This window comes from Geotrypetes seraphini, chromosome 3 (genome assembly GCF_902459505.1).
Source record: "Geotrypetes seraphini chromosome 3, aGeoSer1.1, whole genome shotgun sequence".
Taxonomy (NCBI): domain Eukaryota; kingdom Metazoa; phylum Chordata; class Amphibia; order Gymnophiona; family Dermophiidae; genus Geotrypetes; species Geotrypetes seraphini.
The window spans coordinates 289,454,563-289,470,663 of NC_047086.1; the positions used below are offsets into that span (position 1 = coordinate 289,454,563).

Genomic DNA, 16,101 nt, shown 5'->3' on the forward strand with positions numbered 1-16,101 from the left:
ACGGTACTACTCTATAGGGTCCAGCGAAGAGCGACTAAAATGTTTAAGGGGCTGGAGGAATTGCCGTACAGCGAGAGATTAGAAAAACTAGGCCTCTTCTCCTTTGAAAAGAGGAGACTAAGAGGGGACATGATAGAAACATTCAAGATACTGAAGGGAATAGATTTAGTAGATAAAGACAGGTTGTTCACCCTCTCCAAGGTAGGGAGAATGAGAGGGCACTCTCTTAAAGTTAAAAGGAGATAGATTCCGTACAAACGTAAGGAAGTTCTTCACCTAGAGAGTGGTGGAAAACTGGAACGCTCTTCTGGAGGCTGTTATAGGGAAAAACACCCTCCAGGGATTCAAGACAAAGTTATACAAGTTCCTGCTAAACCAGAATGTACGCAGGTAGGGCTGGTCTCGGGGCACTGGTCTTTGACCTAGGGGCTGCCGCAGGAGTGGACTGCTGGGCATGAGGGACCACTGGTCTGACCCAGCAACGGCAGTTCTTATGTTCTTAAGAGGCAAAGGGAACAGCTCACAATTTAGGAGTTAATGTATGTCCAGATACTAGAATGTTGTATGCTTACAATAACCCTCTTCTAAGGAGTTCTTTGGAACAGTTACATCTTTGGGAAGTCCTCCCTCTCTCTCTCAGGAAAATTTTTCTTGTATAATATGCTTATAGTATTCAGGTGGTTGTACATATTATAATCCTTGCCACTTTATATGAAATATAGAGAATATCCTTTATTGAGAGCCTTCAACAGATTATATGTGGGCTGAGATCCCTACGAGATTGGTTTAATGGTCCAAGTCATTATACTCCAGGGATAATAAAGGCCATACTGTTGGCTCCCTTCATAGAATCTTTTATGCTGGAGCAGTTTTCAGCTGAAGAATATCACGTATTCATCTTGTTTGTTGAGGGATTAAAAACAAAGGACTTGATATTCAGCTGACGATGATCAGTGTTTTGCTGACTGCCACCAGCATTAAACCTGAAAATTTAGGCCCCCTTTTATCAAGCTGTGTTAGGGATTTTTATCCTGTGCTGTTGCGGTAAAAGCTCCAACGCTCATAAAATTCCTAGGAGCGTCATAGCTTTTACTGCAGTGGCCTGCAATAAAAAATCCCTAATGCAGCTTGATAAAAGGGGGCCTTAATGCTGGGCCATGTCCAGGCCTTGGCATTGAATTTCCAGATATAGGAAACCAGCTTAAACATAGCCGGTCAAATACAACATTCTTCACTTAATCAACTATGAAAAAACACATAAAATTAGAACTGCGTAGATTTCTTCTTTGAAGGTTATGCAGTTATCTTAACTGGTTAAGTGCTGAATAGTGACACTTGATTGGCTAAGTGCTGACTCCGCTTCCAGAATAGCCAGTTTCAGCTTGATTGCTAACCAGACATTTTCAGCAGCACTAGTTAAGTGCCGCTGAAAATGCCCAATTATCCCCAGACGGGTGATTTAAATGGCCAGAAACCTCTTCTGCTTGAATTGTTTTGAATATTGGACCCCAAATTGCTTACCTGTAATAGGGGATCTCATTAGATTAGTGGTCGGCAAACTGCGACTCGCGAGCCGCATGCAGCTCTGTAGCCACTTGAGTGTGGCTCGCGGCTCATCTAGAGCAGGGGTGCCCAACCTGCTTCCCTTCCCTTCTCACTGTCCTCCCCCAAGCCACCACCATTGAGGAACAAGCTGCCACCGCCGCCATCAGGGAACAGTTTGCCACCACTGCCATCAGGGAAATAGGCTGCCACCGCTGCCATCGGAGAATAGGCTGCCACCGCTGCCATCGGGGAACAGACCAGCGCCGAGTTCTGAGCTCTCCCTGCTTCCCTTCCTCGCGGGGCCGACCAACTCTTGCCACCCAACGTCAATTCTGACATCGGAGAGGACATTATTGGCCAGCCAATCACTGCCTGGCTGGCCCGGAACTTCCTCTCCGACATTAGAATTGTCATCGGGTGGCGAGAGTTGGTCGGCCCTATGGGGAAGGGAAGCAGGGAAAGCTCAGAACTCGGCGGCGGTGGCCTGATTCCCTGATGGCGGTAGTGGCAGCATATTCCCTGGCGGCGGTGGCAGCATATTCCCCAATGGTGGTGGCTTGGGGGAGGGCAGGGAGATAGAAAGAAAGGGGAGGGGCAGGGAGACAGAAAGAAAGAAGGGAGACGGGAGACAGACAGGGGGCATGGAGAGAGAAAGAAAGAAAGGGGGCATGGAGAAACAAAGAAAGAAAGAAAGAAATGGGGCAGAGAGAGAGAGAAAGACAGGCATACAGAAAGAAAGTGGGCATGAAGAAAGAAAGAAGGGGCAGGGTGAAAGAAAAAGCTGGGGGAGGAAATGAGGTCTGGAGGAGAGGAAGCATACAGGAGGCTGAAAGAAGGGAAGAAATATTGGATGCACAGTCATAAGAATAAAGTGCAACCAGAGACTGATGAAATTACCAAACAAAGGTAGGAAAAATTATTTTATTTTCAATTTAGTGATCAAAATGTGTCCGTTTTGAGAATTTATATCTGCTGACTATATTTTGCACTATGACCCCTTTTACTAAACCGCAATAGCAGTTTTTAGCGCAGGGAGCTTATGAGCATTGAGAGCAGCGCAGGGCATTCAGTGCAGCTCCCTGCACTAAAAACCATTATCGCGGTTTAATAAAAAGGGAGGGGATATATTTGTCTATTTTTGTATAGTTGTTTGCATAAAGTCATCTGCCTTGACCTCTGTGAAAACCCGCAGAATATAAATGATAATTAATATTTTCTCTGCATACAGTGTGCTTTGTGTTTTCTTTAATTTTATTATTGGTAGATCATTTTGAATTGGCCACGAAGGTAAGGGGGAGGGAGGGAGGGGAGCTGCTGAAAGACATCTAGTAATCCTTGCAGACTTGATTGTGCAGGGAATTATTTTTGTAAAATCATGTTTTGTTATGTGACTGGCATTATTTAGATTTTAATTTCTATGAATGAATAGAATGAAAATGATATAAAATTGCTTGCTTGTTTTTATGTGCGTGTGCTGAAGGGAAGTAGAGAGGGAATGGGCTGAGGACGCTGAAGGGAAATGGGGAAGAGAAAGTGGGGAGAAGATGCTGATTTATAAATTGACAATTGTACAGAATATTGTTTCTTTTTATACTTTAATATAATAAGTTCACTATAAAACTATTCGAGGCTTGTGTGGATGGGATCAGGTGGTTTGCGGGGATGGGGACCGAGCTCACGGGGACGGGATAGAGACAAATTTTTTCCCCGTGTCATTCTCTAGGCTCTGCCACAAATCGATTTCGACTATGTGCGGGTGAGCGGGGTGTCAGTCGGGTTGATGTAGCCGTCGTAGCACAGGCGGGCATGGGGTATGGCTCTCAAAAAAAAAATCTTAATCGTACTGCTGAATTTGGCTCTTTTGACTAATGAGTTTGCCTACCACTGCCTTAGATGAAAGGATAATTTAGACCCACAATAATACCCTCCTGCTTTAAAACTGGCTGGGACCCACATACAAATTGAGGTTCCAGTGTAAGGGTGTCTTCATGCTCAGAAAGTTTTACTAGTTCATTCTGAGCTCTGAGATAGCTACTGCATCCTTATGTCTTCAGATGATGTCATGCCTGATTTTTGCTATTCTTTATGATGCACCCCTGTTGCTGGTATATAAACTTTGCTTTGCAAAGGGTATAAAGAATATAAAGTGAAAATAGAAGTACAATAAAACAAGATGCTTATTGTACATTTTTTTATTTTTTAGGATGAAGTGGCACACACACTTAACAGAAAATAGGGTATTGAAAATTACTAGACATCCTTTTCTAACAGTAAGTACCTCTACAGTATTTTACACTTGTGGATTTGCTGTAGTTCTGTTCAGATATTCAATTATTTGTTTTATGGTTAGCCAAAAAATAAGTTGTGATTATATAAGAATAGAAGAGTTGGCTTACCAGGGCAGAACAAAGGTCAATCAAGCCCAGTATCCTGTTTCCAACAACTGCCAACTAGAGAGCTGCACGGGAATGGGGACGACGGGAATCCCGCGGGTTCCCCTAGGGTCACGGGGATCCCATGGGGATGCCCCCTAGGGTTGCGGGGATCCCATGGGGATGCCCCCTAGGGTCGTGGGGATCCCATGGGGACGCCGTCTAGGGTCGCGGGGTTCCTGCGGGGTTAGATGCACTCAAGCTGCAAGGCTCATCTTCTTTTCCCTACCTGCCCTGCCGCAGCACACAGCCGACTGGAAGTCTTCCACGATGTCAGTGCTGACGTCGGAGGGAGGGCTTAAGCAAAGCCCTCCCTCCCTCCGACGTCAGCGCTGACATTGGGAAGACTTCCGGTTGGCTGTGTGCTGCGGTAGGGCAGGTAGGAAAAATTCAAGGCCGTGGCGTACCAAGGGGGGGGGGGCGGTCCGCCCCGGGGAAGCCTTAGGGGGGGGTGCAGAGCTGGCCAGATCCCCTTACCTTCGTGGCGCTTTCCCCCGACCGACCGACAACAAACCTCCCTGCCCTGTAGCAGCGAATCTAAATTACCTTCTTACAGCAGCTGGATTCGGGGCAGGGAGGTTTGTCGGACCGGGCCTGTTCTGTTGTCGGTCAGGCGAGGAAGCGCCATGAAGGTAAGGGGCAGGGAGGGAGAAAGGGAGGAAAGGTGGAGTGGAGAGGAAAAGACGCTTAAGGGAAATGGGTAAAACTGAGGGGGGAGAAGGACACTGAAAGCACTGGGGAAGGCAGAGGGGGGAGAAGGATGCTGAAAGGACAGGGGGAAGACAAAGGGGTGGAAAAGGACACTGAAAGGACATGGGGAAGACAGAGGGGGAGAAGGACACTGAAAGGACATGGGGAAGACAGAGGGGGAGAAGGATACTGAAAGCACATGGTGAAGACAGAGGGAGGAGAAGGATGCTGACAGGACATGGGGAAGATGGGGGAATAAGGACGCTGAAAGGAAATGGGGAAGAGAGAGTGGGGAGAAGATGCTTAAGGGAAATGGGGAAGAGAGAGTGGGGAGAAGATGCTGGCAGGGAAGAAGACAGAGATGCCAGACTATTGGGGGGGAGCAGAGAGAAGAAGATGGGTGCCAGACCAATTTGGAAGGGGGGAGAAAGGGAGAGGCACAGTAACAGAGCAAATGGAAGACGCAGAGAGAAGAGAGATAGTGGATGGAAGGAATTGAATGAGAACATGAGGAAAGCAGAAACCAGGCAACAAAGGTAGGAAAAAAATTCTATTTCTTTTTTTGCTTCAGGATAAAGTAGTATATTAGTTGTGTTGATAAAAATTTATAAACATTAGAGGCTCTGGTAGAAACCCGTTTACAAAGTATGTATTCTTCCCAATTAATATTTCCAAATTAATAAAGTCTCTTTGCTTATTTGTAAATGGGTTTCTACCAGAGCCTTTAATTCGGTGGCTTAATTAAATGAAATAACTATTTCTGAAATTTATAGGGACGGGCGGGGACGGAGGGGATTCCTCATGGGGACAGGTGGGGACGGGTGGGTTTTCTGTCCCCACGCAACTCTCTACTGCCAACCCAGGACATAAGTACCTGGCAAAATCCAAAAGAACAAAATAGACTTTATGCTGCTTATCTTAGGAATATCATATACTTATGGTGTTTTACATTTACCAAAAAACAAGGAAAAGGACCTCAAACACCCAAACCTCACCCTCCAATGAGAGTCTGACTGGGGTATGATTTTTTATCACGGTCCAAAAAACCTTGCCTCTCACGTGGATTAAAAACTGGTTGGCGGATAGGAAACTGAGAGTGGGGATAAATAGACAATACTCAGACTGGAAAAGCATCACGAGTGGAGTTCCACAGGGTTCGGTGCTTGGGCCTCTGCTCTTCAACATATTTTTAAACGACCTAGAAATTGGTACGACGAGCGAGATGATTAAATTTGCAGATGATACAAAGCTATTCAGAGTTGTGAGGACACAGAAGGATTGTGAAGACCTACAATGAGACATAAACACACTCGAGGAATGGGCCGCAAAATGGCAAATGAGGTTCAACATGGATAAGTGCAAGGTGATGCATGTCGGTAACAAAAATCATATGCACGAATACAGGATGTCTGGTGCTATACTTGGAGAGAGCCCCCAGGAGAGAAACTTGGGAGTGCTTGTAGACAAGACAATGAAACTGACCGCGCAATGCGCAGTGGTGGCAAAAAGTGCGAACAGAATGTTAGGAATGATTAAGAAGGGGATCACAAACAGATCGGAGAAGGTTATCATGCCTCTGTACTGGGCCATGGTGCGCCCCCACCTGGAGTACTGCGTCCAACACTGCTTGCCGTACATGAAAAAGGACATAGTACTACTTGAAATAGTTCAAAGAAGAGTGACAAAAATGGTTAAGGGACTGGAGGAGTTGCCGTACAATGAGAGGCTAGAGAAACTGAGCCTCTTCTCCCTTGAGAAGAGGAGACTGAGAGGGAACGTGATCGAAACATTCAAGATATTGAAGGGAATTGACTTAGTAGAGAAAGAGAGATTGTTTACCCTCTCCAAGGTGGAGAGAACAAGAGGGCACTCACTAAAGTTAAAAGGGGAAAGACTCCGTACAAGCTTAAGGAAGTTCTTCTTTACCCAGAGAGTGGTAGAAATCTGGAACACTCTTCCAGAGGCTGTTTTAGGGGAAAGCACCCTACAGGGATTCAAGAAAAGGTTAGATAAGTTCCTGCTGGACCTGAACATACGCAGGTAAGGCTAGATTCAAATAGGGCACTGGTCTTTGACCTAAGGTCTGCTGCATAAGCGGACGGCTGAGCACGATGGACCATTGGTCTGACCCAGCAGCGGCAAATCTTATGTTCTTATTCATTTAATTTATTAATTGCAAAAATCAAGTGAATTTTTTTCACCAAAAATTAAAACTGTATCCACATATTCATGAAAGACCGAAAACAGCACTTAGCTTGTAATAGTTCAGGGCCAAAGGTCCACAGAGATCCTTTAGGAGTCTGCTATATATTCCTTATTAAAGTCCGACGGTGGCTGAACCGTTTCACACATTCATTGCTTCATCAGGGATAGATTGTAGAAATCGTGGAATATGCAGATTTCTAGCTGCTGTTAGCAGTGTTTAGTAATTCTTAAAAAACACCATGGGGCTCATAATCAAAAGAGAAAAACGTCCAAAAACTGGCTTAAGTCGGCATTTGGACAAACATTTCTCAAAAAATCCAAGCGCTGAAAATAAAAATGGGTTTTGGACGTATTTCTAAATGACCTAGGCCTTCATAGTGCCGCTCAACGTCCAAAGCTAAACAGGACGTTTCGGGAGGCGTATCGAGGGCGGGAGTTTGGCGTGACGTGGGCTGGCTTAGACTTTTTTTTTTTGTTGCTCATTTTTTCTATACCATTCTCCCAGGAGAGCTCAGAACAATTTACATGAATTTATTCAGGTACTCAAGCAGTTTTCCCTGTCTGTCCCGGTGGGCTCACAATCTCTCTAATGTACCTGGGGCAATGGGGGGATTAAGTAACTTGCCCAGGGTCACAAGGAGCAGCATGGCTTTGAACTCACAACCTCAGGGTGCTGAGGCTGGAGCTCTAACCATTGTACCACACTCACCCCCGAAAGTTATACAGCCCACGATCGATTGAACTTGGACGTTGTGACTTAGACCATGTAAAACATGGTCTAAGTCACAAAAACCCATCTAAAGTCACCAGATAAGCACTGCAAACACATAACACAGACCCCCACACACTACCCCAGTGATCACCAACCCAACCCCCTCCACCCCATAAAAATTTTATTCACAACATTAAATATCAGTCTCCAGACCATCATCACCTGGCCGCCTGGTATAGGAAAGCCTAGTCATCCAGCCCAGAGGCAGCTTAAGTCATCTTGGGGTGGGTTAGGGACCCATAGAGAGGAGGACCCATGCCCATAAGCCCCTGTAATCACTGCATTGATACTTAAACATTTGCACTGCCCTATACACCCCAAAACCCTTTTGTACTGGCATGTAAGTGGCTTCTGCAGCCATAAGGGCTATTGGGGTGGTAGATAAGTGGGTCTGTGGAATTCTGGAAGTGTTTGGGGGGGGGGGCTTACCATGACCTATAAGGGAGCTGTAGTGAGGAGAAGCCATGGCATCCTTTTTGTTAATTTGACAGCAGTGCCCTGTAAGGTACCCCACTATTTAGGTGACATGGCTGGGTGTTCAATCCATCACTTTGCAGACCCCTCCCACGTCCAACAGGGCTTGTTCAAGGCGTTTTTGACTTGGATGGAAAGTTGGACGGAAATGTGATATAAAGATGGACGATTTAACGGCTTGGACAATCAGATCAGCAGGACGTATAATTAAACAATTTTCGAAAGTAAAAAAAGTTGGATGTCTCTTTCAAAAATGTGTCTTAGGCTCTTTTTAACTTTGGACAACTTGCGAGATGGACGTCCCTTTCGATTATGCCCTTCCCATGTGTTAGAAAAGGAGGAATCACAGGTAAGTATACTTTTAAATAAAGTACCTCTTTTGGCTTTTATGTTTCTCTTATTAATGAAATGAATGATATATAATCATATTAAACCTCTAGGAAAAATGTGATTTTATAGAATAGTTTGTGACCAAGCAGGCTCCGTGCCCGACTGTGGTCCCTGTAATTTTCCTTGTGTCCACCGGGGAAGCCCAAGAGTGCCACAATCCAGAACAAGCTCAGGCAGGTTGCAGGGGTCTCAAAGTCCCTCCTCAAGGGCCGCAATCCAGTCGGGTTTTCAGGATTTCCCCAATGAATATGCATGAGATCTATGTGCATGCACTGCTTTCAATGCAAATTCACTGGGGAAATCCTGAAAACCCAACTGGATTACGGCCCTCAAGGAGTGACTTTGAGATCCCTGGGTTAGAGTGTGGCTCACCACATGAAAAGCCAGTAGATTTCTCTAGACTGTTAGAGAGGTTAAAGAAAAGGAACAAGCCTCTCTCCCCTGAAGAGGTTTCCAGCTCCAAGAAGGGTAATGGCCCAGTCCCTAAGAAGGTAGAGGAGACTAGCTCCTCTATGGAATGGGTAGTAACTTCTCCAGAGGAACGTATGGAAGTGGAGGGAGTTCTGATTCCTGCAGGTCTGTGCCAAGAGCCAGAAAGAATGTTTCAAGATTATTTAAGTCTTGATATACTGCTTTTATAGTCAAAGTGGTTTCCAATTAATGCAAAGTTTTGAAAAGTTAAAAAAACTAAAATAAAAGGAACAAATTCAAAATTACCATACAGACATAACATGATACACATGGGCAAATGGGGAGGACACATTGCATAAAATAAAAGAAAGGGGAGGTAAAAAACAAAAGTTACAAAGGGAATCATTAATGTAAGGCCTGATGTCTGAGAATTTGGATTAAAAAATTAAGGGTTCCTTTTACAAAGGTGCGCTAGCGTTTTTATTGCACGCACTGGATTAGCACGCGCTATAGCGCACGCTTCCCGAAAAACTACTGCCTGCTTAAGAGGAGGCAGTTAGTGCGTGCGGCATTTTAGCGCGCGCTATTCTGTACATTAAGGCCCTAACACACCTTTGTAAAAGGAGCCCTAAGTATAAATCTCTAAAGCATCTCTGAAAAGAATGGACGTGAGTGTAATTACCAAGCACTGCTGAGGACACTGCTGTGTGTGGCATGTTGAGTTTTGGGACATTTGTGGAAATAATTGTGTTTTTGCTGCATTGGGTTTTCCTTTGATGACATTTTTCTTTTCTCACTGTACTGGAGTGTTGGTGAGGACAAAATCCAGTTCCCTGGGTTTGAAAACCCCCAATTGTTTTTGGACTTTGTATGGGGTGGGGCACTAGTTAGTATCCTGAAGAAAAGAACTGGTTTTTTTTTCTTATGATTTGTGCACTGCTGTGTGCTGGCTGCAAGGGTTGCTGTTCTACGCAGTAAGGACTGGTTAAGAAGCTGGGTCTTGCCTTAATGAGGGAGAGGTTTGCCACTATCTGGATGGGCATTTTGGAGCTGTTTATTGCGCTACATGGTAAAGCAAACCTAAGGCAATTCTCCCGGCCCCAGTACTGGTTTTTTCTTTAGCTGGAGGCTTCTGTGTTTAAGTTGGTTTTGGAAGTTCTTGGACTGCTAAAATGTATAAAGACTTACCTGGAGTCTGTATTAGGCAGGCTGGGTGGAAAGAACTTTGGAAAAAAAACCTGTTTGTTAAAAAAAGCACAGGTTTTCTGTCTGCTGGGGAAATCCAGAAAGCTACCCAGGATTTTACCTGACATTTGTTTTGCAGCACTGGAGTACATGAAGGTTGCTTTGGCACCTTCTGAACAATAAAATTGGCAACTTGCTGGAAGTGAGCATTTTGATGGTTTTTGTCTTTTATTTTTCCTTAAACCCTGCAGGGCTATCTGGTTACTGAGAAGCACGCCTAGGTCAGTTTTTGCTGTGGCCACCAGGGGTGCTGTGTGGCTACAAGTTGTTGCTTATGAAAGTATGTATTTTTTAACACCCACAGAGACTGAGAGAAAAATCCACTAACATGAAAACTTAAGTGAGAGATGAACTGAACAGTTTATCTGCAGATTGCAATGATGTTTAAAATCTAGTCAGTTTGTATTGCAGCTGTATCTGTTCGTTAATTGTATTAGTAAACCATCAATTGAAGCAAACAACCACAACTACATAGCGCTAGTTTTTTGAATCCTACATTTAAACACAAGTTCAAAAAATATTATGTTCCAAAAAGAAAAAAAATTATGAAAATCAAAATAATCTGGCTTTACTTACTGCAGCGACCATATTCGTTAGCACTGTCAATCAATACAAGCCACGTGAACTTCAAACGTTGGCTTCTGGCAAATCTGGTTTCAAATGCCTAACTATTTGCTAACAAATTACATTATGCTGAAACCATATACAAACTCTAGTCTCAAATATATGTAAAAAATTTTAAATAAAAATGCTTTCCATTGAATGCATATGTTCAGCAAAGATGAGCCAACACTGCCGAGGCAGCGTAGTCCTCTCTATGTAAGTTGCTTATTGAGAACATATCCTCTTTTATACGACTCTGTTGCATCTACCAGCATAAAGGCTTTACTTGAAAACAAACACAGCAGTTATATCCACAGATTACAGTGATATTAAGAGCTAATCTGACTCTGTGAAGCAACTGTATCTGTTCATTAATATAATGATAGTGATTGCTGCCCTTCGAATGAGGCAAGCAGCATGACTTCTTAACACTAATTGTTTAGATTTTATGTTAAAAAAAAAATAGGTTCAGAAAACAAATTCAAACAAAAAAGGCAATGTTTTCAAAATAAGTAAATCCAACTTTATTTTCTACCACTTCCATGTGGTGCAGGATTCTACATGCTTCATTCTTTTCTAAAAGGATTCTTACTAAATTTAACCTGATGGGTTTTAAATGGACGCCAAACATATCCTCGCCAATGAGGCAATGTGCATTGTCAGCACTGCCAATAAAAAATTGCCACGTAAACTTAAACCATGACTGCTGATGAGTCTAGTTGGATCATTAACTTCTTACTAAAAAGATAACGTTTTATGAACCTGCTGATGAACTTAAGTTTCAAATGTGGAAAATAGAAAATGCAAAGTAAACTCGAACATGATTAATGAGACGACTTCTGGCCATGTGACATAATGTGATGTCTAGTAGGATGTTGACTTTATATTCAAATGATTTTTATTATTTCAAGTAGAACAAGCAAATACCAGAAATATCATCAGTCATAATGAACAGTACAAACATAACCCCCCCTCCCCCCATCCCTCCCCACCCCATGGGGTCCAGAGCCATACCAAAAGCTGAGAGTCTGAGTTAAACTTAAAGGTTCAAAAGTCTACTGCGAGCACGAGGTGTAAGGTCCTGCCAAAAGCATTCCCAAGTCTGACAAAATCTACGACCCGGGCCATGTTCCAAGTCTCCCACCAGTCTCCGCTCCAGCGTTGCATGAATTATCATCAGGGATCTCCATTGTGCATAGGTCGGAGGATCAGGCGAAAGCCAGTTGGTAAGGATAGCTTTCTTCCCCAGCAAAAGCACTCTGGTTATAAAAGCTGACATGCCCCTGGGTTTGGGCGCGGCGATGTTATAAAATCCAAATAGTGCCCTCGGTTGTGGAAGCCAACGCCGCCCCCAAAGCAATGTAGTATAGCGTCCAAGGTGTCTCCAGAACTGTTGAATTTTGGGGCAAGCCCAAAACATATGACTCAAAGAAGCGTGAGCATGGGTACACTTCGGGCAGGAATGAAATATCGTAATTCCCATCCGGGCAGCACGTTCCGGTGGAATATAAAGTCTCAGAACAAATTTCAATTGCAGTTCCCAGTGGGTTATGTTAGGAGACACCTTTTGAATGGTCTTCAATACCCGCTGTAGCTGCTGGGCTGTTAAGGTACACTGCAGGTCCTCGGCCCATGCTGTCGCTAATATGTCCAGATTGGTGCCCGTTTGGCAGTCTCGGATCCCCACCACGTGAAACCGTAGTGGAATCCGCTGTTGGGTGGAGAGACTAAAAAGTTCCGAAAGAGCATCCCTGCTGTCCTCAGTAAGAAAGGTCACTGGTAAAGACTGAATATAATGTCGAATCTGGTAATAGGCAAATAGATCAGTAGGCTGTAAGTCAAATGTTTGTCGTAACTCCGCAAATGTTGCCAGGCTCCCCTCCTCCGAAAACAGGTGTAAAAGATATTGAAGTCCCCTTTCACTCCACCTAGAAAAGGCGGCATTCTGCAACCCCGGCTGAAAAGCTCCATTGCCCTGTATAGGTAAATATAATGACACCCCAGTAGACAGTTTAGCTGTTGTACAAACCCACTTCCAAGTTCGCCGAGCTGGCGCAAAGATCGGATAGTGTGACACCAAAGGACGCATCCCTGGATCCGCCACATGCAAGTAATAGCTCACATGAAACGGTGCCAACAAAGATAGCTCCAGTGGTGTAGCAGAAAAATCAGAGGTCCCTCTAAACCAATCATTAATATGCCTCATCTGACAAGCCATAGCATACCAACGTATGTTTAATAAACCATAGCCCCCCCTATCCCTAGGCAGACACATCCGAAGAAATGTCATACGAGGTCGCTTACCACTCCAGAGGAAATGTTGTAATTCTTTCATTAATCGTGTGTTATGGGCATAGGATAAGAGCAGGGGCAGGACCTGAAATCGGTACAACCATTTGGGAAAGAGCACCATATTAAAAAGGGCTACCCGGCCTGCCACCGATAAAGGGAAAGTGGACCAGTTCTGCAGATGGTGGGAGGTGTCATGAAGCAGTGGGGTGATGTTGCACTCGTACAGGGACCTAAGGTCTCTAGGAATCCAAACCCCCAGGTAGCGAATCGAGGCCACGGCCCATGTAAATGGGAAGTGGCCTCTCCATGTCTGCTGCAGTGTCTCTGGCCAAAGCCAGAGATTTCTGGTAATTCAACGTAAAACCCGAATAGAATTTAAATTCGTCAAGCGCTTGCAATAGATGTGTGACAGAATGATGGGGATCCGTGAGCAAAAAGAGGAGATCGTCCGCAAAGGCTAACACTTTGAGCAAGTGGTTCCCAAAATCCACACCCACAATATCAGGGTCCAGAGACAGTGTACGAAGAAATGGTTCCAAATACAACAAAAATAGTAGGGGCGACAGTGGGCATCCCTGTTGAGTGCCTCGCTCTATAGAAATTGGGTCAGTAATGATGTCATTGACAAGTATTCTCGCCGTAGGTGTCGAGTATAGTGTGCGTATCGCCACGGCAAACCAACCAGATATACCCATATAATTCAACACCTCAAAGAGATACTTCCAATTGACCTGGTCAAATGCCTGTGCCGCATCTAAACTAAGCAAAAGCATCGGAATGTTATTAACTTGGGTGTGAGCTAAGGATAACAGTGCTTTACGTACATTGTGTACCGCTTGCCGACCCTTTACAAATCCCACCTGTGTTGATGCAATAATATTAGGGAGGAGGGTCGCTAGTCTATCAGCTAATATTTTAGAAAGTATTTTAATATCCACATTTAGCAGAGAAATTGGGCGATAGGACTCGGGAGCAGCACTGTCTTTGCCAGGTTTCAAAATCAAAGTAATTAATGCTTCGTTGGAATCTACAGGAAAATGTTCATCATGTATTACCTGCGAATAATAGTCCCTTAAATAGGGACCCAGCTGCCCTGACAGTAATTTATAAAATTCTGCTGTGAAACCATCCGGCCCTGGGGCAGAAAAATTTCGTTGGTTCTGGATAGCTTTATGCAATTCTTTAGGGGTGAGGGGCGCGTTAAGAAACGCGGCATCCGATTCAGAGAGTGGCTGTAACCCAGAATCCCCCAAATAATCCCTAATAAGGAGTTCTGCCCCCGAGTCCTGGCATCCATATATCCCCCGAAAGTGGGACAGAAAAACCTGTGCGATTTGGTCAGTATTATGTTGGAGACAACCCTGGCTATCCCGCAAGCCCAACACATAGCGATGACCCCTAGCTTGGGCGGTCAATCGAGCCAATAACTTCCCTGCGCGATTACCATATCAATGATAGCGATATTTTTGGTACAAGAGCATTTTCACCGTTCGCTCATGTATGTAAGAATTAAGGGTCGTTTCCACCGAGATCAAGTGTTCTCTAGCGGTTCGGGTTGGGTATTGGTTGTAGTGACGTTTGGCAATCGCAAGTTCCTTTTCTAACCTAAGTATTCCCCGTGATAAACGGCGATTGCGCGCCACTACATAGTCTATACAATCTCCTCTGGTCACCGCCTTGGCAGTGTGCAAAAACAGCTTCGGATCATTACAATGCTGACCATTAAAGCCTAGGAAATCATCCCACTTAGATGTTAAGTATGTTTTGAAATGTTCATCAGAGAATAAATAACTAGGAAAGCGCCAGCGTGTAGGTCCCCGTAAGCCAAAGCCCACATTCACATCAAGCCAAATTATCGCGTGATCGGAGATCACAGCCGGGCCTATTACCGCTGCATCCACATTTAGGAAGGCCCTACGCGTGGTAAGAATATAATCTATTCTTGATTGTGTGTTATGGGCCCTGGAGCGATGAGTGTAATCCTGTTCAGAGGTGTGGAGAATTCTCCATGGGTCAACTAAATCCAGAGTGGCGCAAAGATAGGGAATGCCTCTGGTTTGGGCTGGAGTGGTGCTTGCTCCCGGGTGGGAACGATCACAGGTTGGGTCAAGAACCTGATTTAAATCTCCTGCTACATATACCGGGTCAGTAACTTGCCCAAGAAGCATTGCTGTAAGGCCCTCAAAAAAAGAATGGTCATATGTATTGGGTGCGTACACATTCATTAGATAAAAAGAATATGTGCCTACTGTCATTTGCAACAATATGTATCTGCCCTGCGGGTCAGAGGCTACCACTTTTGCTGTGTATGGTAAGGTCTTCCTAATTAATATCGCTACCCCTGCACGCTTATGTGTAGAGGAGGCCGCATACACCGTATCCACCCAGGACTTCCTCAACTTCCGATGCTCTAACTCCGTCAATTGGGTTTCCTGAAGACAGGCTATGTCCACCTTATAACGTTTGAGCTGTGTTAAAATTTTTGTTCTTTTAATAGGGGAGGTAATGCCCGAGACATTCCAGGATACCATTCTTAAATTGCTAGCCAGCGGATGTCAAAAAGGCATGTGCTAATAGAGAATATAGAATGTGTAAATAGGATCCACCCCAGGCTCCCAGCCACACCCAGGGTAGCCACGTGGCGCTCTGGACCTGCCCGAGCGTCATTGGTACAATGGAAAATTCAATGAACGTAAGTCTCATTGCCGATGCAGAACCCACACTCTCCTGTAACCCAAAAAATTCCAACATCATCCATATGAGCAAAGGACTCCCCCCCCCTTGAACCCCCACCCACCCTCCCCTCCCTTCCCCACCTACCCCCTGTTCGCATGGTTGTGGTCACATCCATAGGGCCGTCCGAAGGCGGTCCCAAAGGTGTGAGGGATCACAATACTATGCCACTCCGTGCCCCGAGTCCCCCATACAATAAGAAGACAGTATACAGAATATAAGCCTAAATAATGAAAAACATTGGGAAATCCCCAAATACATTAGATACCAATCCCTGAACTAGAACAAGAGAACATTTAAATGCAAACA

At 44.7% G+C, this 16,101-nt stretch overlaps 1 protein-coding gene across 3 annotated transcripts in view; it reads left to right on the forward strand.

The window, feature by feature from the left end:
* AKT3 (AKT serine/threonine kinase 3) overlaps positions 1 to 16,101 on the forward strand; it is a 168,931-nt gene that overhangs the window by 101,023 nt on the left and 51,807 nt on the right. For all 3 annotated transcript variants that reach the window (XR_004538784.1, XM_033937700.1, XM_033937701.1), the window contains one exon: positions 3,749 to 3,815. Coding sequence is in view for 2 of the 3 variants with exons in the window: in XM_033937700.1 (XP_033793591.1) it covers positions 3,749 to 3,815 (67 nt within the window). In the remaining variant the exon portion in view is untranslated. The remainder of the gene's footprint in view (positions 1 to 3,748; positions 3,816 to 16,101) is intronic.